General features: G+C 35.2%; 1 protein-coding gene across 4 annotated transcripts in view; it reads right to left on the bottom strand.

The window, feature by feature from the left end:
- The window catches only part of AGO3 (argonaute RISC catalytic component 3), a 103,236-nt gene that overhangs the window by 50,963 nt on the left and 26,193 nt on the right, over window positions 1-26,080 (bottom strand). The window contains exons 3-5 of one of the 4 annotated variants that reach the window (XM_028512136.2): window positions 15,549-15,669; window positions 8,998-9,206; window positions 7,547-7,683 (exon numbers count right to left, since the gene is read on the bottom strand). In XM_028512136.2, coding sequence (XP_028367937.1) covers window positions 7,547-7,683; window positions 8,998-9,206; window positions 15,549-15,669 — 467 coding nt within the window. Of the gene's footprint in view, window positions 1-570; window positions 664-7,546; window positions 7,684-8,997; window positions 9,207-15,548; window positions 15,670-26,080 lie in introns of those variants that run through there. The other 3 variants (XM_036025770.1, XM_028512141.2, XM_028512139.2) reach the window with 3 other exon arrangements.

Here is a 26,080-nt window from a genome sequence, read left to right as displayed (position 1 = left end):
AGTTATTCAAACACTAATCCAGGTGTTGCTGTGAAGATATATTTTAGATGTAATTAAAATCCATAATCTGTTGATATTAAGATTATTTTGGATAATATATGTGGGCCTCATTCAGTCAGGTGAAAGGCCTTAAAAGTGGGCTTGAGGCTGAGAGAGAGAGAGAGAGAGAGAGAGAGAGAAACTCTACCTGTAGACAGCAGCTTCAGCCCATGCCCGTGAGTTCCAGCCTGCCCTTCCTGATAGTCTGCCCTAAGAATTCCAGACTTGCCCAGCTAGCCCCTACAACTGTGTAAGCCAAATCTCTCTCTCTATATATATCTCCTACAGGTTATGTTTCTGTGGTTGAACCTAACTAATAAACCAGGTATGAGGTTTATTTCCAATAACAATTCCTTAAAAAATCTAGTAAACCCTCTGGTCTATTCCATTTCCAACCAGTTCCATGTGCTAGTAACTATACCCAAAGTTTTTTCCTGGACATGGTTCTTAAACCTTTTTTTTTTTTAAACTTAATCCTTGTTAATATATTCCTTCCTCTCCATCCCGCATTAGACCATCACCATCTCTTACCTGAACTAGTGATTGAAAAAGCCTCCTAACTGGCTTCTCAGATTAGTTTTTTCTCCTCTATCTATTCTCCACACTGCTGCCAGAGGTCTCTTTCTGGAAAACAAATATGATCATGTCACTATCCTTCTTAAATACCTTTGAAGTCTTCCTACCTACAGGATAGAGGTAAATTTGTTTACTACTTTATTAATTTCTATTTTTAACTCTTATTTCCTTATATTTTTTGTTGCATTTAATTTTGTTATTTTTCTAACTTGTTAAGATGAATGGGCCACTGATGCTTTTCTTCTTTTCTAATAGGATTTATGGTTTTAAATTCTCTCTAAGTATTGCTTTAGCTAATCGCACCAATATGTACATTTTCATTACCCTTCAGTTCAAAATATTAAATATTTTCATTGTGATATCTTTTACCAATTGGTTATTTAGAGATTATTTATTAATAATATCCAAAGCCAGACTTTAAGTTCCAGTGGGAAAATAGCACCAATTTATTGAATTTTCCCACTTTCCTCAATACATAGCCACAAAAAGAATGTTAACAAAAAGAAGAAGAAAACCCTGTATCTTCAGGGAACCTACATAACAATAAAACCTGAAAATGCCAAATTATAAGCAAATATAGTACCGAGTACTCGGAACTAGTACAACCTATGCAAGGGAGAGGGACACAAAGTAGGGAAGGAGCCTTGTTGGGGAAGAGTACATTTTCACTTCCAGAAAGAGAGGGTGCTATCCTAAGTGGGAACTGCAGTGTTTAGAACTGAGACTGAATGGGGAAATCTCAGAAGGAAATAGAGAAAGGAGATGTAGAAAGTGTCGTGAGAGTGAGTGGAGGGTGATTTAGAAGTGACAGATCTCAAATAGGACTACCCTTCCAAAACAAAGGCATGCACTTTTCTTCTCTAATTTCAAACTTACAGAAAAGTTAAAAGAACAGTACACAGAACTCCTGTATAACCGTCACAAATTCTCTAATTGTTAACATATGAGCAGGCACTTTAAAAGGCAGAAGCTGAATTAGCAGAAGCTAATGAGGACCTGGTGGAACTTATGGCTGGCAGTTCACATCTTTTAAACATGTAAATGACCGAAAAGCAAAGGAGATGTGGTTATACTTTGAAGAAAGAACCCATCAGAACAACAGGACAGAGGTCTTCAGCAGGAAACCTGGAAAACTACCTTGCTCCTAATGTCCCACCCCACCTCTCCCTCCCACTCCAGTCTCTTCTAATAGGTGGTTTGGAAAAACTGGTATGATTTAAATATGAGTAACAAAAAAAAGTGATAACCATGCAAAGATACCATAAAAAGTCAGCACAACATCCCTGATGAAGAAAACTCAACAGAAAACATCACAAATTAGATGAAAATTGTTAACACTACTTTTTAATATAAATTCAAAGATTCTGAATAAAGCTATGATGAAAGATCTCAGATCAGAAATGTAAAAACTAAGGGAAGAGACAGCCCAGTCTACAGGAGAAGGTGAAATAAGCATTGCCTAACCAATGAAAGAAATGGGAAAAAAAAATATTTTTTTTTAATTCAAAAAATGAAGACTAAACTATTCAATACAATAAGTACATGGTAAAAATTATACCACAAAAGGTACAATAAGGGACAAATAGGATAGAAAATTTTTAAAAGAAAATGACAGATTAAAAAAAAGACTTGAACTTACATTTTTCAAAGGAAATTCAGTGTTTTAAAAATAAAACTGACCCCAAACAGTCAACACTGAGAAACAATCTAGTAAAATAATTATGAAAAATACTTTAGAAAAGAAAATCAAGCTGACATCATACTTTCAGAAGAAAGTGTCAGAAGACAGTGGAAAAATACCTATAAAGTACTCAGGAAAGTATGAGTCAATAATTTTATGTCTAGCTAAGCAGTCATTCATGAATAGGCTGTAGAGGAATGGTTTTCCATATGCAAAAACTCAGCTCTTATTCACGATTAGCCCCTCTTGAAGAAGTAACGAGGACACACTGCAACCAAGAGATGACAGGACAAATGTTAGAAGAGACTGGTAACACCGATATAGTTAATTGTAAATTTAAGGTGAAAACAAGTGAACATATTGCTGACAGAAGGAACTGTAACTTACATACTCAAACACTGCAGGGGTCATAATACATACAAATAAATGAAATGACAGGAGTAGAGAACATAAAAGTAGAATGAACTCACTGATTGCACCATATAGTAAGACAGCCAGAGTTGAAAGTCAAGTAATAAAAATTTAAGCAAAATTATAAGAATAAAATAATTGCTACAATGGCTAAAACTAACTAATAAAGGAGAGGGGGTAAAGAAAAGAAGAGAATGAAGCTAACATAATTGTAAATTATTAACGAAAACAAAAGACACTGCTTTAAAAAAGAAGTATCACTTGAAGTTATAAGTATAAAGGTAACCCACTGATGGGGAAAAGAAAACCTTCCTAATACCAAAACTATCAATTAAAAAGCACAAAACACACCACTTAAAAAAACATATATAATAATAGATATAAAATAATCTGACACAAAGATGAAACACGTATGTTATACCTATCTATCTGGCACAACTGACCCATTCACTAACAGAAAGCTTTGGACTGACCCACAAAGTAAAACCACTCTGCTGTGGCCAAGATGTATTTGTAATTTAGGAAATACAATAAAATTTAAAGGAAATTTAAAAAATAAATGGATAGGAGAGATTCACAAAAACATGAAATTGTCATCCTTTATTTGGATAATGTAAATAGACTCTGGCTCAAAAGTATTAAAAAAAGTCATTTTACCATTGTAAAAGATACAACTCACAATGAAGAAAACAGGTATGTGTATGTTCCCAAGAAGATGGCAGCAACATTAAAAAAGGAGAAATGAGAGGAGATAAAAGGAGAAATACACAGAAACCGAATAATAATAGGAAATTTAAATTTATTTCTACCAGTCTGAGAAAACAAATAAAAATAAATGATCTGAACAACATAATCAAAATGGTAGGGCAGATGGATATTCATTTAACACTATCAAATAACTGAATATACCATATTTTTAAAGATTACTGAATTTTGTAAAAACTGACCAACTATTAGGCTACAAAAATATCTCAACAAATTCTAAAAGTAGAAATAGAAAACATTCTCTGATTAAATAACACAAAAGAATGAGAAATTTATAACAAATTAGAAAAAAAGAGATCTCCAATCTGAAAAATTAGACAGTCTCTCAACATTGGGTAATAGGGAAAATACAAATAAAATTTGTGTTGTTTCTATAAAATATAATAAAAATACTACATATTAGAAGCTTTGGAATATAGCTAAGATAGTGATGAGAAGAAAATTCAGTTTTAAATATTTTTATCAATAAGAAAAAATGAAAGTAAATGAGTTACTAAAATAATTCCAAAAGTCAGAAAAACAACTAAATTAAGTAAAGAAAAGTTGAGGAAAAAAAAAAAGCTAAAAGCAGAAATTAAGAAGGTAAAAACCAGAAAGCCAGGGGAAAAAAAAAATTCAAAATCTCTTTTGCTGAGGACAGGGGAAGGAGGTAAGTCATCTGATTAAACTACTACTCTTAATCAATAGCAAAAATTAAAAGGACAAAGCAAAGCATACAAAATAAGAAATGAGGGTAAACCACAGAACTAGACAAAAATTTAAAATACAAGATACTTTATAAAACTCCATACAAATATAGATAGAATAATTTTCTAGTAAGATATAACCTACCAAAATTGAACCCAGAGAGCCTAAACAGACTGACTTTCACAAAATAAATGAAGTTTTAAAAGAACTACCTACTACCAAAGAAAATACATGGGCCCCAACAGTTTACAGGGAAATTCTACCAAATCTTAAAAGATTTGATAATTTCAATACTGTTTAAAAACTGTTGTACATTTAAAAAAACAGAAAACTTTTAAATTTTTAATAAAATGTAACATTAATACCAAAATATGAAAAAGACTGCCCCCCAAAAAGAGAAGATTGCAGATCAGATCCATTTTACTTTAAAAGAAGTACCAATAGACTTCACACATTAAACCCCAGAAACATTAGTTTAGTTCAATATTTGTTATAAAAAGAGAAATATCATATCATTAGCTCCCTAAGTATTAATTTATGGAGAAAATTCAACATCCATTTCTAATTAAAAGTACTTAATAGGAAGCAACAGATGCTCTTATGCATATATGTATATATAATGGATATGCATTACACTTAATGTAGAAATACAGAAGTATTCTTTCTAAAGTTAGAAATAAAAAGAAGATTCCCATTAACCACTAATGTTTAACACTGCCCTAATTGGTCAATATAACCTGTTACGAAGTATAAAAATCCAAAGGAGGAGGTAAATCTATCACTATCTGTAGATGAAATGATTATAACTAGACCCTCCAAGAAAATCACTTAAAAGGCTACTATAATCAATAATGGAATTCAATGAGGCAGAGAGAAATGTTAGTATACAGAAATCAAAAGCCTTCATGTATATAAACAATAACCAGTTAGACCTATAAATGCATTTAACAGCAAAAATAAGGGAGAAAATATCAGAAATGTATAAATTTTATGTTAAGGATACTTTAAAACATTTCTAAGGAAACAAAAGTAATCTTGAATGAATGGAATGGTATAGTATTTTCTTTGACAGAAAGATTCAGTATTTTAAAGATGCCAGTTTGTCCTAACTTAATTTATTAATATTAGATCTCAATAAAAATAACAGCCCCTTCTGCCACACCCACCGGATCTAAATAAGGTGTTTCTAACACGTGGTAAAATAAATAAGAATGGCCTAGAAACACCTGAAACAAAAAATGAGACTAGTTCTATTAGATATTATAAGTCAAAAAAGAAACTATTGATCACTTTTAAATATGTGTGTTTATACACACACACACACACACACACACAGGGATAAATTTCTATGGGGCAAAAACAAAAACAAGACCGCATCAAAGGCTTTTAAAAGACAAGTAACAACCAACGGATACTTATGTAATTCACATCACAGAAAAAGGGCTAATCTCTTAGAAAGCACTGTCAGTAAATGAAAAGACCAAATATCCAACAGAAAAAAAAATGGGCAAAGGACATAAACAGTTAACAGAAAAAAAAGGTGCCCCTTATATATGTGAAAAGATGGTCAAATGGAAAATAAAAGCACATAGTGAAACTAATTCTTGTGAATCTGACTGACAAAAATAATAGGCTGACACCTATAGAGGCAAAGGCATAAGGAAACAGGTAGCCTCAATCATTGATGTAAAATAATATTTATAACCTTGGTGGAGGGCAATTTGGCAATAGCAATCAAAATTATAAATGTCTGCCCCTGACCCATCAATTTCACTCCTTGGAATTTATCTTAAAGAAACACCTACATATATATGAAATGATGTTCTGAACTGGGATACACTTAAAAACTGTCCTAGCACGTTTAAAGGAGACTTTTGAAATACATCCCCCCAATAACACATCTCCATAATGGCAGGTGCGGCTGAAAATAATGAGGAAACTATGTTCTCATTAGAAAGGCCCAGGGATCCTTGGAGTAATGGCTGATTCCAGGTACAGGGTAAGAAAAATAAGATGAGCCTGGGACATCCTGCTGTGCCAGAAAGCAAGACAGCTATCAAAGACTAATGAATTATCAATAGGACATTGTGATTTTTCCACATAAGAATTCCATCTAATGTAAAAGGAGTAACAGAATTAGAAAAAATACCAGTTGATAATCCCTAGTAAACTAAGTGATTCAGGTAACAGTGATCAATGAATGGAGTATCAGAAATTGAAAGGTTGACTGTGAAATTTTAATTGAGAAATTTTAATGGAGGCCTACTGATCTCTGAACATACTAATCAATCTTAGTATCATTAAAAAATGGGGCCATTAAATTCTGTGTGCCTAATATGATAAAAATATGAAGCACTTACAAAGTACTTTGATCCAGAATTGAATGAAGCCTCCAGGGCCAACTTTCACTTTCAGGAAATATAGGGGATAGAGGAACAAAGTAATGACACCACAAGAAAACAACAAACCCAGGTTTTTGGATATTCTATAGAACAACTGACAAGAAGCCATTGGCATAAAAAAAAAAAAAAAAAAAAGGAAAACCAAACAAAATAAAACTAGAGGGAAGAAAATGGGACTACAACATTAAAAAAAGGCATAAGAGCCAAATGTAAGGTGTGAATCTTGTCTAGACACTGATTAGAACCAACAAACTATAAAAAGATATTTGAAACAATAAGGGAAATCTGATTATAGACAGGATAGTATAGACTACAAATAAGTGATTATTTTCAATTTTCTTATATATGGCAGGGGCATTCTGACTGTGGAAGAAAACATTCATATTTTTAGAAGTACGTACTGAATTAGTAGGGACAAGATAACATTCTGGGGTTTGACTTTAAACTACTACAGTAGAGGCAGAAATGGAGAGAGTTTGAGTAAAGACAGAAACAAATACTGACAATTTGGATAATGGCTATATAGGTGGCAATTTATCATACTATTCTCTCTATTTTTACATAAGCTCAAAAATCTAAGAGAACACCTAAAAATGGATACAATTAGCTCCACATTATGCACCAGCAGTAGGCATAATGCTAGGGGTCATAACAACCAAAAGACTTCTCTTCCTGCAAAACATGTATTTTATAATGAAATAATGACTTATGGTTACAAGAGCAAAAGTGAGTTATAACACAAGATTGCTCTGCTAATCATGTCAAAGCTTTTTTATTTGCTTTCATAGCAAACCAGGACAAGTTCTGTGTAAAGGTTTTCTAAATGAAATGTATTATAAATAGAAAGGTTTTCCAGTTTGTCTAAATACTACTTCAAGACACCAGTACATGTAATTAAACATAAAATGCACACATACATATTGCATACAAACAAGCCTTACAGAAATGAACTACTTAATACAGAATTTGGTTTTAGTTCTCTTACCATCAATATTAAGCATCATCTTCCACATGGCAGGCCGAACGGATTGATGGAATCCAAACCATACTTCCCTGCCCCCTCCCAGAGGGTGGTCATAACCTTCTGGAGCTGAGAAAAAGGATCGCCCCACAGGTGTATATCTACAAAAAACAAAATAGCATGTTCAATCCTTCCTTCCTGTGTAAGTATTTAAATCTGCAGAACAGGTGACTCTACAGCACATAATCTACACTATCATAATGATGCTTATCATCATGAATATATGAAACTAAACGTTTTCCAATTTGTGAAAGCAAAACAGCAGCCATTCTAAATGAAAAAAAAAAAAAAAAAAAAAGAAGCCAGCATCCTTCACTGAAATTCTCTATTGTTACAACTAATGTCAGTTTGAATAAAAATAAATTTTATTTAAAATACTTGCTTAAAAGTAAAAATACTTTCTTAAAAAATAAAAATTTATTTAAAATACTTTCTACTTCTTAAAAATAGATTTTAAAAGTTAACAGTTCCAATCTTAGAAAATGCTATAGTAAATAATCATTGATCAAAAAGCTATTTCTATAAATGTGTTTGTAAGGCATACTTTCTTTAAAAAGACACAGCTTATCTGATCCTGTATATATAAGCACAGATACACACATACACACGTGAGGTGCTAGTGTGATTAAAAGAACAGCCATTTTAACACAATTTGACACTACTCTATTAACAATGAAGTTACCTTTAAAACAAGGTGATTTAACTATAGGAATATATCTAAAAATTCATCAGTTACTCAAGACGTATAGCTCCTAGGAGAATGGGTTAGACATTTCTCTAAAAATTATCCATTAGAATAGCTACATTTACCCTGGCTGGTGTGGCTCAGTGGATTGAGTGCTGGCCTGTGAACCAAAGGGTCACTGGTTCAATTCTCAGTCAGGGCACATGCCTGGGTTGCAGGCCATGTCCCTGATAGAGGGTGCAGGAGAGGCAACCACATGTTGATGTTGCTCTCCCTCCCCACTCCTCAAAAAAAAAAAAAAAAGGCAAGACAAACTACTATATTTTTCAGACCATAAGACGCACCTAGGTTTTAGAGGAGAAAAATAGGAAAAAAAATTTTGAAGCAAAAAATGTGGTAAAATATTTAATAACATAAATAACATAATATTTCACCAATGTAAATATAAACAGAACTCAACAGTAGCATTAACAACCATTATTCTTCCCAAATTCTAGGGAGGGGGGAAGGCATCTTATACTCTGAAAAATATGGTAGTAAGGCATGTTTACTGTCAAAAGTCAGAATTTTCTCTTACATCTGTCAATGAACTTGTATACATGCTATTCTTCAACTGAAATAATCAAAATATATAACATCTGAAGGTTAACCAAAGGAGGCCTGAACAACTGTTGGGAGGAAAGCCTTCACATTTAAAATCTAAAGATAATAAATAAGCCAAAGGACCCACTTCATGGAGGGCAGATGTCGTAGCACCACATCAACAGCATGGACAGGATTAGTGCTGATTGGCTTGTCTAATTCCAGTGGCTCAGGCAAGGTCCGTCCTGTCAGTACTTCATGTAGTAGGTGCCAACTCACCCGAGAGACAAACTTGATTGACACCTTGAAAGGTCGATCTTTTCCACCTTCCCCAGGTAAAGTTACATCTAAATCTACCTGTTGACAGGAAAAGATTTATCTGGTAAAAGTTGAAAAGGACAAATACAATTATTTTTAAGTTTAACTTATAAAAATATTTAAGAGAAAAGGCAAATATAATTTAAAAACCCAATCCAAATGTTAAATCAATAGACTAAAATTTATATGAGTTATTTATGCCAGAATTATTTGTCATTGGAAACTGCCTAAATGCCCAAACATTTGGGTAGCTATAAAAAAATGATGAGGAAAATGTCTTAGAGTTGTTATGGAATGACTTCCAAGCTAAAATGTTAAGTGAAAAAAAAGCAAAGTATAGAAGATTACAAATAGTATGTCATCTTTTATGTGAGAAAGAAGGGGAAAATGGAATAATCTTTATGTATCTGCTTATTTATGTAATAAGAAACACAGGATGCATAATCCAGAAATAAATAAATTGGTTACTCTGAAAGGATGGGAAGAAACAAACTGGAAGAAATAAAAGAGAAATTACAATTCAGAGTGTATTTTTCAGTATAGTTTTTACTTTTGAAAGCATGTTAAAGTTCTATATATTAAAAATTAAAAATAAAATCAACAAGGCTGAAGGAAAAAAGACTAAAACTGAATATAAACAAAATCAAATGAAACCAAATGCATTTTAAACGAATAATATACCACACCAAAGGAGAGAAAGCAAGAAAGACAATACTAATCCAAGTAACTTAAAAAAAAAAAAAAGATTTTATTTATTTATTTTTAGGAAGAGGGGAAGGGAAGGAGAAAGAGAGGGAGAGAAACATCAATGAGTGAGAGACATATTGATTGGTTGCCTCTTGCAGACCCCAGCTGGGGACCTGGCCTGCAACCCAAGCATATACCCTGACTGGGAATCGAGTCAGCAACCTTTCGGTTTGCAGGCCAGGATTCAATCCACTGAGCCACACCAGCCATGGCCAATCCAAGTAACTATTGAATACAGTATACTGACTCTACTCTCAGTTGGGAGTTTGGAAGAGGGGTGAATAGGAAAGAACGGCCTGCAAAATAAAACTTTGAACTCTTATTACTAGGTTTGTTTTCTGCAGTAGTATGGTATAGTAATTCAGATGCTGTTTTATATGTACTGTAGGACTGAACACACAAGTAAAGGCACTGATGTTTTGGGGGGCTAGGGGAGTAAAGAAGATTCAAATATTTATTTATTTTTAAATATTTTTACTTTTTTATTTTTAGAGAGGGGAGGGAGAGAAACATCAATGTGTAACTGTCTCTAGAGTGCCCCCTACTGGGGACCTGGCCCACAACAAGGCATGTGCCCTAGATTGGGAATCGAACCAGTGACCCTTTGATTCAGAGATTGGTGCTCAATCCACTGAGCCACACCAGCTAGGGCAGAACATTCAAATATTTAATGTAAAGAATTAAGGAAGAATCCTGTGAGGATAGACTAGAACTGAAGAACCAATTGGAAGTCATGATTTCCAACATACAACAGACTGTATGTTATATACAAATAGTGGTACTTGCAGGATACCTAAGTTAGGTTTACCATCTGCCATGTAATATTTATTACTGTCTGTTAGTTGTATCTAAGTATGTATGTATATATGTATGTACTCCTACCCTTCAGTGGAGGGCCTGTATTCCAGGCCCTCCACTGAAAGGGCCTGAAAGCACATATACCCCAGTTGCAATGAACACATGCAGTAAACCAGATTTTGGTTTTTAAACTGTGTTCCCCAACTAAAAGAAACCAGTCTTCCTTCAAGAAATGGCAGTTGCAGGACTTATGCAGGGAAAAAAAATGAGCCTAGAAAGTCTCGCACCACAAAGTAAGGAAGTACTCAAAGGGGGAAAAAAAAAGGGTTTGTATCACGTCAAAAGGACATAGGAACGAATTTGAGCAGTCAAATTAAATACAATAAATACACAGAGGAGAAGAAAATCCTCTTCCTTACTACAGAATACCACCTAATAAATGTAGAAGGAATGAGATAATTAAAAAATCACCATTACTATACAGAAATAATTCTTCTGGGCAAGAACCATCAATTATTTAAAAAGTCTATTAAGAAGCAAGACTTAGCCCTGGCTGGCGTAGCTCAGTGGATTGAGAGCGGGCTGCGAACCAAAGTATGGCAGGTTCGATTCCCAGTCAGGGCACATGCCTGGGTTGCAGGCCACGGCCCCCAGCAACTGCACACTGATGTTTCTCTCTCTCTCTTTCTCCCTCCCTTCCCTCTCTAAAAATAAATAAATAAAATCTTTAAAAAAAAGAAACAAGACTTTTAAAAGTATCACCCATATCAAAATTAAAAACTTCTGTGCATCAAAAGCAACAAAGTGAAAAGGTAACTAATAAAATATGAAGAAATGTTTGCAAATCATATCTGATAATACATGAATTCCTAAAACTCAACAACCAAACTCAATTAAAAATAAGCAAAACACTTGAATACAAATTTCTCCAAAGAAAATACACAAATGGCCCATAAGCACAAAAAAGATGCTTAACACCACCAGTAATTAGGAAAATTCAAATCAAAACCACAATCATGTATCAATTATGCACATTAGGATGGCTACTATCAACACATCAGAAAACAAGTGTTGACAAAGGTGTAGAGAATTTGGAGACCCTGTGTACTGTTGGTGGAAATATAAAATGGTGCAGTTGCTATGAAAAGCAGTATAGTGATTTCTCAAAACATTAAAAGTAGAATTACGGGACTTCCGGCCAAGATGGAGGTGTAGGTAGACACACTGTGCCTCCTCGCACAACCAAAATAAGAACAACAACAATTTAGAAATAAAACAACCAGTACCGACAGAAAACTGAACTGTATGGAAGTCTGACAACCAAGGAGTTAAAGAAGAAACACTCATCCAGACTGGTAGGAGGGGCAGAGTCAGGTGGCCAGGCAGAGAAGGGTCACAGCAAAGCAGCGGCTGGTGGACCCGGGTGCATAGGGACCGGGTTGTGGAGGGGCATGGTGGGCATGGTGCGCATGGCGCACACGGCGCACACGGAGGCCGGCGGACCAGGAAGTCCCACATTTGCTGGCAGAGAAACCAGGTGAAACTGGGGACCGAGATGGCTCACGCAACCCAGGGCCCCAGTGAGGGGAAATAAAGCCTCAAAACACCGATTGAAAACACCTGTGGGGGTTCAGGGGCCGGGAGAAACTCCCAGCCTCACAGGAGAGTTCGTTGGAGAGACCCACAGGGTCCTAGAATGTGCACAAGCCAACCCATCTGGGAATCAGCACCAGAAGGGCCCAATTTGCTTGTGGGAAGCAGGGAACATGACTGAACACCAGCAGAGAGCAGAGAAAGCGCCATTGTTCTCTCTTGGACCCCTCCCCCATATACAGCGTCACAACTAAGCAACTAGGTGGCTCCGCCCCTCGTACGTAACAGGTGCGTCAAGACAAAAAAAATAGCCCAAATGAGACAGATCAAAGCTCCAGGAAAAATACAACTAAGCAATGAAGAGATAATCAACCTATCAGATGCACAGTTCAACGCACTGGTAATCAGGATGCTCACAGAATTGGTTGAATCTGGTTGCAAATTAGATGAAAAAATGAAGGCTACAGTAAGTGAAATAAAGGAAAATGCACAGGGAACCAGTAGTGATGGGAAGGAAACTGGGACTCAAATCAATGGAGTGGACCAAAAGGAAGAAAGAAACATCCAATCAGAAAAGAATGAAGAAACAAGAATTTTTAAAAAATGAGGAGAGGCTTAGGAACCTCCAGGACATCTTTAAACGTTCCAACATCCGAATTACAGGGGTACCAGAAGGAGAAGAGAAAGAGCAACAGGTGGAAAAGTTATCTGAACAAACAATAAAAGAGAACTTCCCCAATCTGGTAAAGGAAATACACTTCCAGGAAGTCCAGGAAGCTAAGAGAGTTCCAAAGAAGTTGGACCCAAGGAGGAACATACCAAGGCACATCATAATTACATTAGCCAAGGTAAAAATGAAGGAGAGAATCCTAGAAGCAGCAAGAGATTAAGGGAACAGTTACCTACAAAGGAATTCCCATAAGACTGTCAGCTGATTTCTCAAAAGAGACCTTACAGGCAAGAAAGGGCTGCAAAGAAGTATTCCAAGTCATGAAAGGCAAGGACCTACACCCAAGATTGCTCTATCCAGCAAAGCTTTCATTTAGAATGGAAGGGCAGATAAAGTCCTTCCCAGAGAAGGTCAAGTTAAAGAGTTCATCATCACCAAGCCCTTATTATATGAAATGTTAAAGGGACTTATCTAAGAAAAAGAAGATAAAAAACATGTACAGTGAAATGACAGCAAATTCACAATTATTAACCACCACACCTAAAACAAAAACAAACTAAGCAAATAACTAGAATAGGAACAGAACCACAGAAATGGAGACCACATGGAGGGTTAGCAACAGGGGAGTGGGAGGAGGATAGAAGGGGACAAGGTACAGAGAATAAGTAGCATAGATGGTAGGTAGAAAACGGGGAGGGTAAGAATAGTATGGGAAATGTAGAAGCTAAAGAACTTATGACACATGGACATGAACTAAATGGGGGGAATGCAGGTGGGGGGGTGGAGGGGAATGAAGGGGGAAAATGGGACAACTGTAATAACAATCAATAAACTATATTTTTAAAAAGTAAATAAAAAATAAAAATAGAATTACTACTTACGTGATCCAGAAACTCCACATTTGGGTGTGTGCACAACAAAACTGAAAGCAGGGACTAAATCACGTATTGCTACAACCATGTTTATGGCAGCATTATTTGCAATAGCCCAAAGGTATCCATCAATGGATGGACAAACAAGAAAATGTGGTGTGTGTATACAAGCACACACACACAATGAAATGTTATTCAGCCTTAAAAAGGCAGGAAAATCCTACACATGTGACAACAAAGATGAACCTTGAGGACACTGTGCTAAGTGAAATAAGCCAGTCACAATAAGAAAACATATATGAGGTAATGGGAGTAGTCAAATTCATAGAAACAGAAAGTAGAATGGTTGTCAGGGAGAGTTTATGTTTAATGGGTACAGAGCCTCAGTTTTACAGGATGAAAAGAGTTACGGAGATGGATGAGTGGTGATGGTTGTGAATGTACTTAATGCCACAGAACTGCACTTAAAAATGACTCAGATGGACCTGACCCATGTGGCTCATTTGGTTGGCCATTGTCCCATAAAGCTAAAGGTCACTGGTTCGATTCCCAGTTAGGGCACATGCCTTGGTTGTGGGTTCCTAGTTGGGGCACCTGTGAAGGGTAACCAAATGATGTTTCCCTCTACCAATTGGTATTTCTCTCCCTCTCTTTCTCCCTCCTTTCCCCTCTCTCTAAAAATAAATAAATACAATCTTTTAAAAAAAGACTAAAAAGGAAAATATGTAGGACATTAAAAAGTGCTAAGAGCTTTTTCTAAAAGGCTCGAATAGTAAATTTTATGTTGTGTATTTTACCACAATTTCTAAAAGTTATCTCCCCACAAGAGCAAGGAGAAAAAGAGTAACTTGACAGGAGAAACCTGGCAGATACCAACTTAACCAAGTGATCCAAGTTAACATCACCATTAATGGAAGAAATACATACTATGTGCTTCTTGATATGATACACTGATAAGGAAAGAACACATGTAATATTTCTGCCAAAAATGCTTGATCAGTATCTAATAAAGAGGAAGCATCAGATAAACTCAGTCTGAGGGACAGTCTAAAAAATAACTTGCCTGCCATCTTCAACCATGTTAATGTCATGAAAGAAAGAAGAAGAAAAAAAAAAAAGGCTGGGGAACTGTTCCAGAACAAAGACAACTAGAAAGACATGATATGTAAATAAAAATATAAACTAGGGCTTGATTCTGTATTAAAGGGAAAAAATGCTACAGGACATAATTGGGACAAATGACAAAATTGGAATACGGGTTGTTGATTAAAGTATCATATATCACTGCAAAACTGAGTGAACTTGATAACTAACTGTACTATGGTTTTTATATTTGTTCTTTGGGAATACACATTAAAAAGCACAGTACATGCAACCTACTCTTGAATGGTCCAGAAAAAATAAGTATGTATATGTATAGATATAGCTATATCTATTAGATATAGAGACAGCAAAGGGGAGAAAGAAAGAATATTTAAACAAATGTGGCAAATATTAAGAACACTGGTGAGTCTTGGTAAAGGATACATACGAGTTCTCTACATAATTCTTACAAGTTTCAATAGGTTTGAAATTATTTCAAAATAAAAGTTAAAAAAGATAAATGATATATAGGCTGTAATAAAATAAAATGATAATAAGTGCATTTAAAAGGAGACACTGAAAAAATATAGCTTTCCAAAAAAGGAACATATATCTTACCCCAGTAGTTGCCACAGGAAGTGGATTGGCTGTGTAAAGGCTTCTTTTTCCATCATAAACTGGTCTACGGTCCCCAAATATAGTTACTTTAAAATGCTGAACCATTGAGTCAACCACCTCCCTAAAAAAGGGAATACATTCACATAATCCTCTATATGATGAAATTTAAAAAAATTTAGCTGCAGTAATTTCTTACATTATTTAAAGCTATCAAAATTCTAAAAGACAATCATACAGGATAAAATTTTTGCTTTCAGAACTATGGCTTAGGATACCAGAAAGGGATGATCTGAACTTCACAAAAACAGAGAAGAGTGAATTCAGGGAATTACTTAATTGTTCTGGGTCACAGTTGACTTGGGAAATACTAACCTCAGAAACTGATCCAAGATCCCTTTCACCATCACCTGACTCATCCACCTCTCTTTGTCAGAGTTTGTGTGCTCAAATAGCAACCAGTACATACATCTATGGGAACACTTACTCCATTGTATTATAGTTATTATATATTTCACTTCTAGTAGATTGAGATTCTTGACATCAATAAACACACCTGTACCTCACACAACCCCTAACCTTTTACCCCCCACTCCCCCAACTTTTACCATAGTAATTAGCTAGTAAGGATATTTTGAAACCTCCATTTTTACCCAGCAAACATTTTTATCCCACGTATTTACATGGAGACATATTCAAAACATACATTTTTTAAAAGTATAGACTACAGAGAGAATTACCAAATATCCAATAGTCAATATTTACTTTTGTACACATTCTTTGTAAAAGCAGTGGAAAGATATCTAGAAGGATAGATACCAAAATACACACATGGCTGCTACCTCTGAAGAGAGAGGTGGAAAGAATAATGATTTTTATTTGTTTATACAAATCTAAATATATTACAGTAAGAGAATATTTCTATAGTACTGGTATAATTTACAATACACTTGAAAGAATTAAAAAAAAAAAAAAGATTCAGCCCTGGGTAGTGTGGCTCAGTGGATTGAATACCAGCCTGTGAACCAAAAGGTCGCAGGTTCGGTTCCCAGTCAGGGCACATGCCTGGGTTGTGGGCCAGGTCCCCAGTTGGGGCGTTTGAGAGGCAACCTATCGATACATCTATTGCACATCGATGTTTCTCTCCCTCTCTTCCTCCCTCCCTTCCTGTCTCTATAAATTAAAAAAAAATAAATAAAAAAGATTCAATTCTAGCCCAGCCAAGTGAATAGGTGAGAGGGAAAGGAAAAAAAAAATTTTTGTGGAACAAAATAGTTAAGCTGACTTGATACCTAGAGCAATTTTCTACATGCTCAAAGATTCTATATTCCCCCCTTTTCTATTATAATGAAATTATTTAAAGATTTGATTCACTAATCAGTTTTTAGGTACCAAGCAAAGATGTTTTTTGAATTTTAAGTTTACTTCTGTGTCTATTAACACCAGAGTTCCAGTTTCTCAGGTAAAATTTTATAGATTTTATCAGGATGTTTTGATTATTTTGTCACTTTTTACTTAACGGTAAATTGGTACAGTTTTAAGCTCACCAAATCCTGGCAAACCACTGTAAGGATCACAGTTGTGGAGATTAAAATAAAACAGGGCCAAAACACATTTTTTAGAGATAAAAAGTATTCTGCTTTGATGCCTAGCATACAATATATTCTTGATCAATGTTCTAACAGTGGATAATGTACCTCAATGAACTGCTAGAACCTTCAATGGAATATATTTAAAGCTGAATTTGACATATAGTCCCCATATCAAATATGGTCATGCTCCTGTTTATTGCTCCTTTTTAATTACTGGTACTTCTATCTTTCTACTTATCCAAATTCAAAACCTGGCTCATCTCTTCATTCAATTAGTTGCTGATTCCACCCCTCTGCGGTTATTTCTTTGCATATATTTTTATTTATTTATTTTTTAGAGAAAGGGGAAGGAGAAAGAGAGAGAGAAAAACATTGACCGGTTGCTTCTTGCATACCCTCAACTGGGGACCTGGCCCACAACCCAGGCATGTGCTCTGACCAGGAATTGAACTGGTGACCTTTTCGTTTGCAGGCTCTTGTTCAACCCACTAAGCCACACCAGCCAGGGCTGCAGTATTTCTTACATCAGTCCTTTATTTTCCATTCCTTAGCACCACTACCTTACATTAAAATGTCATGTCCTACTATTGATATCTGAATTATTTTTCCCTTGTTTTTTTATGCCTTTCATTTTTTCTTCTCTAACCCAATCTACATACCACTGCCAAATGAGTCCCCCAGTTCCACTTGTATTCCTCAGGTACAAAAGGTTAATCACACTCTTCAGTTTATGGTACATTATCATCATTCATCTGTGTAACACCCCTCCTCTAACTGATATCTTTCCCTCCAAATTCATTTCTTATCCTCAAACCCATTTCCAACAAGTTGTTTCTTCTGATGTGTTGAATATCCTTGTTTGTATATATTCCTACCTTTACCCTCTGCACTAGGTTTGTGAAAACAAGTAAGTTGCTGTGGGATACTTAGTTGTTTGATTGATGCGAAGTACTCCACATGTTGTCTATTCACTGCCAGCCACCAAAAACAATGCTACCACGAAGTACCTCATTGTATGGACCTCTATGAACCCGCGTGAGAATTAATCTCTGGTCATATTCCCAGAAACAGAACTATTAGATCCAAGTGAGTTTTATCAACTATGAATTATTTATCAACTATGAATTATTATCGACTATGAGGAACTGCTAAACTGCTTTCCACAGTGGCTGAACTAATCTATACTCCTGGAGACTCCTATTTTGCTATATCCCAGACAAGATTTGGCAGTATCCAATTTTGCTTTCTTATTTTTGCTAGCCTAGTGGGTAAAACTAAAGGCTTGTTTTAATTCAGGCTTTTCTTATTAAAATGAATTTGAGCATTCCTTCATGTTATCTGTTTCTTCTTTTGTGAATTCCCTATTTGTTTCCTTTGCTCTTTTTCTGTTTGGGTCTCAGTCTTCTTGTTGAATTAAAGTACTTTCTTTGATATTTTCAATATTAATTCATTAACAGATCTGGTTATTGCAAATATCTTCCCCAAAACATTACCTGCTTATAAACAAGATTCATGTATTTGTTGAAATGAAATTCTTACTATTGTATCAAATTAATAATTATTTTCACCTTATGGTTTCATGCTTTTGAGTGTTTAGGAAATACTTTCCTAATACTACATGACAAAGATGCGTTAAGTTTTATTAACCTTATGGTTTTATATACATTATTTTGGTCATTAATCTGTCTGAGGTCCTTCTTTATTATAAACAGTGTTATGTAAGGACTCAATTTTATTTTTCCCCTTACTGTGAGCCAGTTTTCTCATATCTACTGAACAGTCTATAATAACTGATCAATTTATAATTCTATTGCTATAATTTTTAAAATTTATCTTATTGATTATTCTATTACAGTTGTGCCAATTATCCCCTCTTTGCCCCCCTCTACCCAGTACCTCCTATTTCCTCTAGCAATCCCCCTACTTAGTTCATGTCCATGGGTCATGCACACAAGTTGTTTAGCTATTCCATTTCCTATACTGTTTTTACCATTTCCCTTTCTATTCTGTTCCCACCAATTTGTACTTCTTAATCCCTGCATCTTTCCCCTTTCCCCCTCCCAAATGATAACCCTCCAAATGATCTCCATATCTATGATTCTGTTTCTGTTCTGCTTGTTTGCTTAGTTTGTTATTTGGATTCAATTATTGATAGTTGTAAATTTACTGCCAGTTTAATGTTCATTGTTTTGACCTCCTTTTTCTTATATTATTCCCTTTCATACTTCACATAATAATGGCTCAGTGATGATGAACTCCTTAGTTTTACCTTGTCTGGGAAGCACTTTATATGCCCTTCAATTCTCAACGATAGCTTTGCTAGATAGAGTAATCTAGGTTGTTGGTGCTTGCTTTTTATTACTATGAATACTTCTTCCCAGTCTCTTCTAGTTTGCAAACTTCCTTTCAAGAAATCACCTGACAGTCCATGGGAACTCCTTTGCAGGTAACTATCTGTTTTTGTTTTTCTCTTGCTGTGTTTAAGATTCTCTACTTAACTTTAACTTTTGGCACTTTAATCATGATGTGGTCCTCTTTGGGTCCTTTTTGTTGGGGACTCTCTGTGCATCCTGGATTTGTATATCTATTTCCTTCACCAAATTAGGAAAGTTTTCTTTCACTATTTTTTCAAGTAAGTTTTCAATTTCTTGGTCTTCCTCTTCCCTTCTGGTACCCCTATGATTCAGATGCTGGTATGTTTATTTACTTATTTTTTAAAAGATTTTATTTACTTATTTTTAGAGAGAGGATAGGAGGGAGAAAGAGGAAGAGAAACATCAGTGTGTGGTCACCTTCCACATACTCCCAACTGGGCACCCAGCTCACAACCCAGGCATGTGCCCTCAGAATCAAACCAGTGACCCTCTGGTTTGCAGGCCGGCACTCAATCCACTGAGCCACACCAGCCAGGGCTAGATGTTGGTATGTTTAAAGATGCCAAGAGGTTTGTAAGCCTATCTTCATTTATTTGAAATTTTTTTCTTCCTGCTGTTCTGACTGAATGCTTTTTCCTTGTGTTCTAAATTGTTGATTCGATTCTAGGCTTTGTCCCCTCCACTGTTGGTTTCTGTATATTTTTCTTTATTGTACTTAATGCAACCTACACTTTGGCCTAGGTCTTTTGTATGCTGCTAAAGTACCCAGTGAGTTCCCTGAGCATCCTAATAACCAGTGTTTTGAATTCTGCATCTGATAGACTGCTTACCTCCATTTTGTTTATTTCTTTTTCTGGAGTTTTGTTCTGTTCTTTCATTTGGGCCATGTTTCTTTGTCTCCTCATTTTGGCAGCCTCCCTGTGTTTGTTTCTAGGTATTGAGTAGAGCTGCTTTGACTCTCTGTCTTACAGTGTGGCCTACTGTAAAAAAGTGCACCCATAAGTTGGATGGGAAGGAGCCTTAGGTAATCTCCAGGGCAGGACAACCCATGTGAACCAGGCTGATAAGAGTCTCATATATGGTGTTCCTGCTCTGTGAAAGGGACAATGGCCACTACCTGGCCTCTGGAGTTTTGTCTGAGAGGAAGCTGTTCTCAGCACTCACCCTAATGCCAGACAATTCAGTTTCTCCCCGTATATCCTTGGTGCTCTTCTAGTTGCTGCCCTGGTTCTGGAGCCCAGAGGGAGTGAGTCTGCATAAGTTCTAAGACTGTTGTAGGCCTTTTAAGAGGAGATACCTGAGAATACTGCAGTTACTTCTACTGCTCCAACCCCCACTGGTTTTTACAGCCAGAAGTAAAAATGGGGACTTACCTTCCTGGCGCTGGAACCCTGGGCTGGGTGGTCTGGTGTGAGGCTGGGATCCCTCCCAATTTTTATCCACCACACATGGGTATAAGACCATCCATTCTGCAACTTCATCCCTCCTACCCATCTGAATGAATGTGACTTCTTTAATTCCTTGCTCATCAGACTTCCATACAGAACAATTTCCTGATAATTCTGGGTGATAGTTGTTTTGTAGTTTAGTTGTAATTTTTGCTGTGGTTGTGAGAGGAAGCAAGCCGTGTTTACCTATGTCTCCATCATGACAGGCTCTATTTTTATCTTAAGTTCTCACATGTAAACGAATATGGCTCTTAGTTCCCTATCTTGTTCCAGTGGTCTATTTGTCTGTTTTTGAACCCATATCATGTTTTCATGATTACTAAAGGGTTTTATTATGTTATAACATGGAATAGGGCAAGTTCCTTTTCTTTTTCTAAGTTAACTTAGACATTCACAAAAACTTCTACTCAGAATAAACTCCTAAAGTGCCACTCCCAAAACCCTATCAATACGATAAGCAAAAGAAACATATCTAGTGTCCTACATTTAATAAATAATCAAAAACTACCTATTGTTTAAGAAACCCCCAAATGATACATACTTGGGAGACATGACCAGTAAGCTAAAAACAAGTAAGTATGTTAAAAGCTACTGACAAACTATAACGCTGAATTTCAATGAGGATGAAGTGTAATAAGGGCAATTATGAAATCTAAGCACTTCTGTTTGAAAAGTTCAACAGCAGTAAAAACAAATTAGAGCACCTATCTGAACTTACCTACTATTGCTCTTATGGAAAGAGGCTTTGGGTGACTATAAATTCAGAAAGAGCTAATGGTATGATGTAGCTTCCTCAAAATTAAAGAACTCAGACTGCATATATTTAAGTACCCACTACAAGGTGGGTAACTATCCCATCATATATTGCATAGGTCATTTCATATTGTGGAATACTTTGTTCAATCTGGAAAAACTTAAGGCCCTAAAAAATGAAACAACCAGAAGGTAATCCTGATAGAAACTCATGTAATATGAGTAAAAATAAATCAAACTAAGGACTTTTAGTTTAGAATAGAAAAGACTCAAAAGAAATTACAGAAGTCTCTGGCTATTTTGATGAACTATCATGTGAAAAACTGAGTAGAGTATCTATCTTCTATGGGACAAAACTGTCTCTAAAACTCCTACTTTGTCCTGGTTCTCCTTCTTTCTAATGTGTTGCCTTCACTGGCAAACCTGAAACAATAGTATCCCCAGAGATCTACTGTCGGTCCTCTTATCTTGACTCTACTCGCTTTCCCTATTAACTATCACCTATATGTTGACATGTCTCAAATCTCAATCTCCATCTTGACTTATCTCCTGAGCTTTAGGCATTTATTTCCAATAATCTATTGAACTCCATTTTGATGCTTCTTAACACATTTCAACATCCAAATATCCACATCAGAAAATAAGAAGCTTGGTCCTTTTACCATCTGTATTTTTATTAACGTCATCACCATTACATAAGCTAGGGACTCTGAAGCCATTCTTATTTCTTCCTTTTCCTTACATACCTAAATTATTAATTCTTCTAAATCATCTAAGCCCTCTCTTCACCACTTGCTGTTAAGTCTTATAACACACTACCTCTAATCTACAAAAGTAGGTACCAAAAGTGCTATAGTAACAGTATGCTAAAGCATGAGGAAAAAAATTTTTATATTTAATTTTCAGCTAACAATTTGAAATTAAGACTTACTAATATTCATAAATATGGCTTGATACTGGTGCCCTGACTTAGTCCATGTCAGACGGTTAGGTGTAACATGGTACACCAGGAATCCTAACAGAATAATGGGAGCTCTATAACATACAAGAGTTAATGGTGAACTCTCATTCATTCTTCATGTTCAGCATATTGCAACTTATTTCAATTCAATTGTATGGTACACATTGTCAGGTTTTTGATACATTAACCTAAAAATTTCAAATTATTAAAAATATATTCTTAAATAGTTTATTTCAAAATATTGTTTCCTACCTTTAATTTTTCTATATTTATACAATATGTTAAAACAGTAGAACATGTCTATAAACTTTTTTAATACATGTATGTGTATATATATATATTTGTCTTTTAAGTGCATGGTCAAACATATTTTAACTAATGGGAATATGTGATCAAAAGTTTAAAGATCACTGATACAGACAACTACAATAGCCTTAAAAATGTTCTCTGGGACTAGTCTTTCTCTTCTCTCATTCATTCTCCACACTGTCATTAGTTAATGCTTTTAAATACAGATGTTCCTCATTTGTTCAAAAGCCTCCAATGGCTCTCTACTATTTCTGAATTCACAGGCCTTAGCATAATGATGTACCCTCTAGATAACTTTTCAGACTCTATTTATATTGGCCTACTTCTGTTACATAAATATGTCTTACCTTTGCTCATGCTCTCTCTATACAGATTATTCTTTCCCCTGACCCACTGGACAAACTATTCAGCTCAGATACCATGTCATGTACCCTGTCTTCTTCCCTAACCAAAAGCAGAAACCATTAATTTAAAAAAAAAAATCATTGAATTTATTGGAGTGACAGTGGCTAATAAAATTACCATTACTCTTTCATCACAGCACATAACATATATCTTACAGAACTTGTCACTCCATATAGACTATGAAATCCTTATCAAGGATCATGTCTTACTTATCTTGTGACCTCCAGAATATAGCACAGTGTCTAACAAAAAAACAGGAGCACAACAAATTATAGTTAAATGAAAATAGGGAGTATCCAAAAAATAATCTTTAAGTGTGTAAAGTTACTGCAGGATTTAGAATTGTAATTTCAGGCCTGGCTGGCGTAGCTCAGTGGATTGAGCGCAGGCTGGGAACCAAAGTGTCCCAGGTTCGATTCCCAGCCAGGGTACATTCCTGGGTTGCAGGCCATAACCCCCAGCAACCACACATTGATGTTTCTCTCTCTCTGTCTCTGTCTCTCTCTCCCTCCCTCCCTTCCCTCTCCAAAAATAAATAAATAAAATCTTTTAAAAAATTTATTAAAAAAAAATTGTAATTTCAGTAAGGGTGCACGTATTTTTAAATCTAGTACCAATACCATTCTATTTTAGTAAAACTATAATAAATTGAGATAATTGGTTTAAATGGACTTATTAATTTAGTCTAAGGAAAAAAACTCTAGCAGACCTAAAGTAAACAAATTAAGGCACATCCATACAATGAGATGTTATATAGCTGTTATTATAATTTAACTCTACACAAATGGATAGATGTTAGGAATAAACTCTGCCCCCTAGTCCCTGATGTTTAGACATATATTTACTTATAAAAGTATCTTTCAATCCCAAATATACTGTACTATTAACGAAAAGACTGTAATTACCAGTGAGTAATTTATTTAGGTGCTACTTTAACAATGTGGTGATTGTGGTGGGGTGGTGGTGGTGGAGAGTACAAGGGGACTAAATGGTAATAAAAAAAACCCACAATAAAAATAAATAAAATTCTTTAAAAAGAATTTTGAGATTTGAAATAATCACTATCTGTTACATTTCTTCCAAGTGATTAACAAACAAGGAAAATAAAGTGATACATTATTAACTGACATATTTTGCATGGTACAATTTCCTCAAGATAGCTAAATACCATACTGTTTGATTTTTCATCACAGTGTTTTGTAGAGTATGTCCTGTAAGTATGATTCTCTAGGTATCACACCAAAAGAACAACTGGCAAAAGAAAAAACCGAATTTCATAAAAATTAAAAATTTGCTTCAAAAGACATCATCAAGAAAGTGAAAAGGCAGCATGCAGAAAGGGGAAAAATGTGCAAGTCATTATCAATCAAAAGGTCAAATAAGAGACTTTTAACTAGAAGGTATAAAGAAATCCAACAACTTAATGGAAAGACAAAAGATCCAATCTAAAAACGGGCAAAGGATCTGAATAGACATTTCTCCAAAAACACAAATGGCATAGTATGTGAAAAGATGCTCAACATCATCAGCCATCAGGGAAATGAAAAATCAAAATAACAATGAGATACTACTTAACAGTCATTAAGATGGCTATAACAAATAAGACAGGTAATAGATCTTGGTGAGGATGTGGAGAAACTGGAATCACCACACACTGCTAATGGGAATGTGAAATGATGCAGCCACTTTGGAAAAGAGTCTGGCAGTTCCTCAAAAGAGTAAAGAAAAAGTTGCATATGTCCATACAAAATCCTGTACATGAATGTTCATAGCAGCATTATCCATAAGAGCCAAGTACAAACAACTCACATATCCATGAACTGATAAATCTATAAAAATATCTATACAATGGAATACTATTTAGTAACAAAAAAAAAATGAAGTAGTAACACATGTTACAAGTTTGATGAATCTTGAAAACATGTGAATTGAAAGACACTACACAAAAAGGCAGGCATTGTATAATTCCATTTATATGAAATGTCCAAAAAAGGCAAATCTACACAGACAGAGAGTAGATTAGTGTTTAGCATGGGTTGTGGGAAAGGAGTCAATGGGTAGTGACATAAATGTGTATGGGATTTCTTTTTAGGAGGATGAAATATTTTAAAATGAGATAGTGGTGATAGTTGTACATCACCTCTGTGAATTTTTGTATGGTGTGTGAATTTTACATCAATAAAGTTGTTATTTTAAAAAAGTATATCCCTCTCTTGGCATACTACCCAATTATAACACTATGCCAATGATATTCCTAATGACACCAGGAAAGGTGTTCCTTCAAACACTCTGATTTGAGCTTTCCATTTAAAACCTGAAATGACATCAATATAGATTAATTTTTTGCTTCTAAAATTCAATCAGAATTACATTACATCCATATACAATATGCACACATATCTGTCCCTATATCATTAATCATAATATAATAGTAACAGGGTCCCGGCTGGGCAGCTCAGTTGGTTAGTTTCCCCCTTGATTCACCAAGGTTGTGGGTTCAATCTCAGGTTTGTACATACCAGAAGCAACCCATGAATGCATAAATCAGTGGAACAACAGATTGATGTCTGTCTCAATCCTCTCTCTTTCCCCACCCTTTCTCCCTTTCTCTAAAATCTAAAAGTCAATTTAAAAATGAAAAGAAAAAGCAACAATAATTATAATAGTGCCCTGGCTGGTGTGGCTCTGTGGA

The sequence above is a fragment of the Phyllostomus discolor genome, chromosome 5 (genome assembly GCF_004126475.2).
Source record: "Phyllostomus discolor isolate MPI-MPIP mPhyDis1 chromosome 5, mPhyDis1.pri.v3, whole genome shotgun sequence".
Taxonomy (NCBI): domain Eukaryota; kingdom Metazoa; phylum Chordata; class Mammalia; order Chiroptera; family Phyllostomidae; genus Phyllostomus; species Phyllostomus discolor.
Note: the sequence above shows the minus strand (reverse complement) of the source record. Positions and strands in the feature narration are given on the sequence as shown.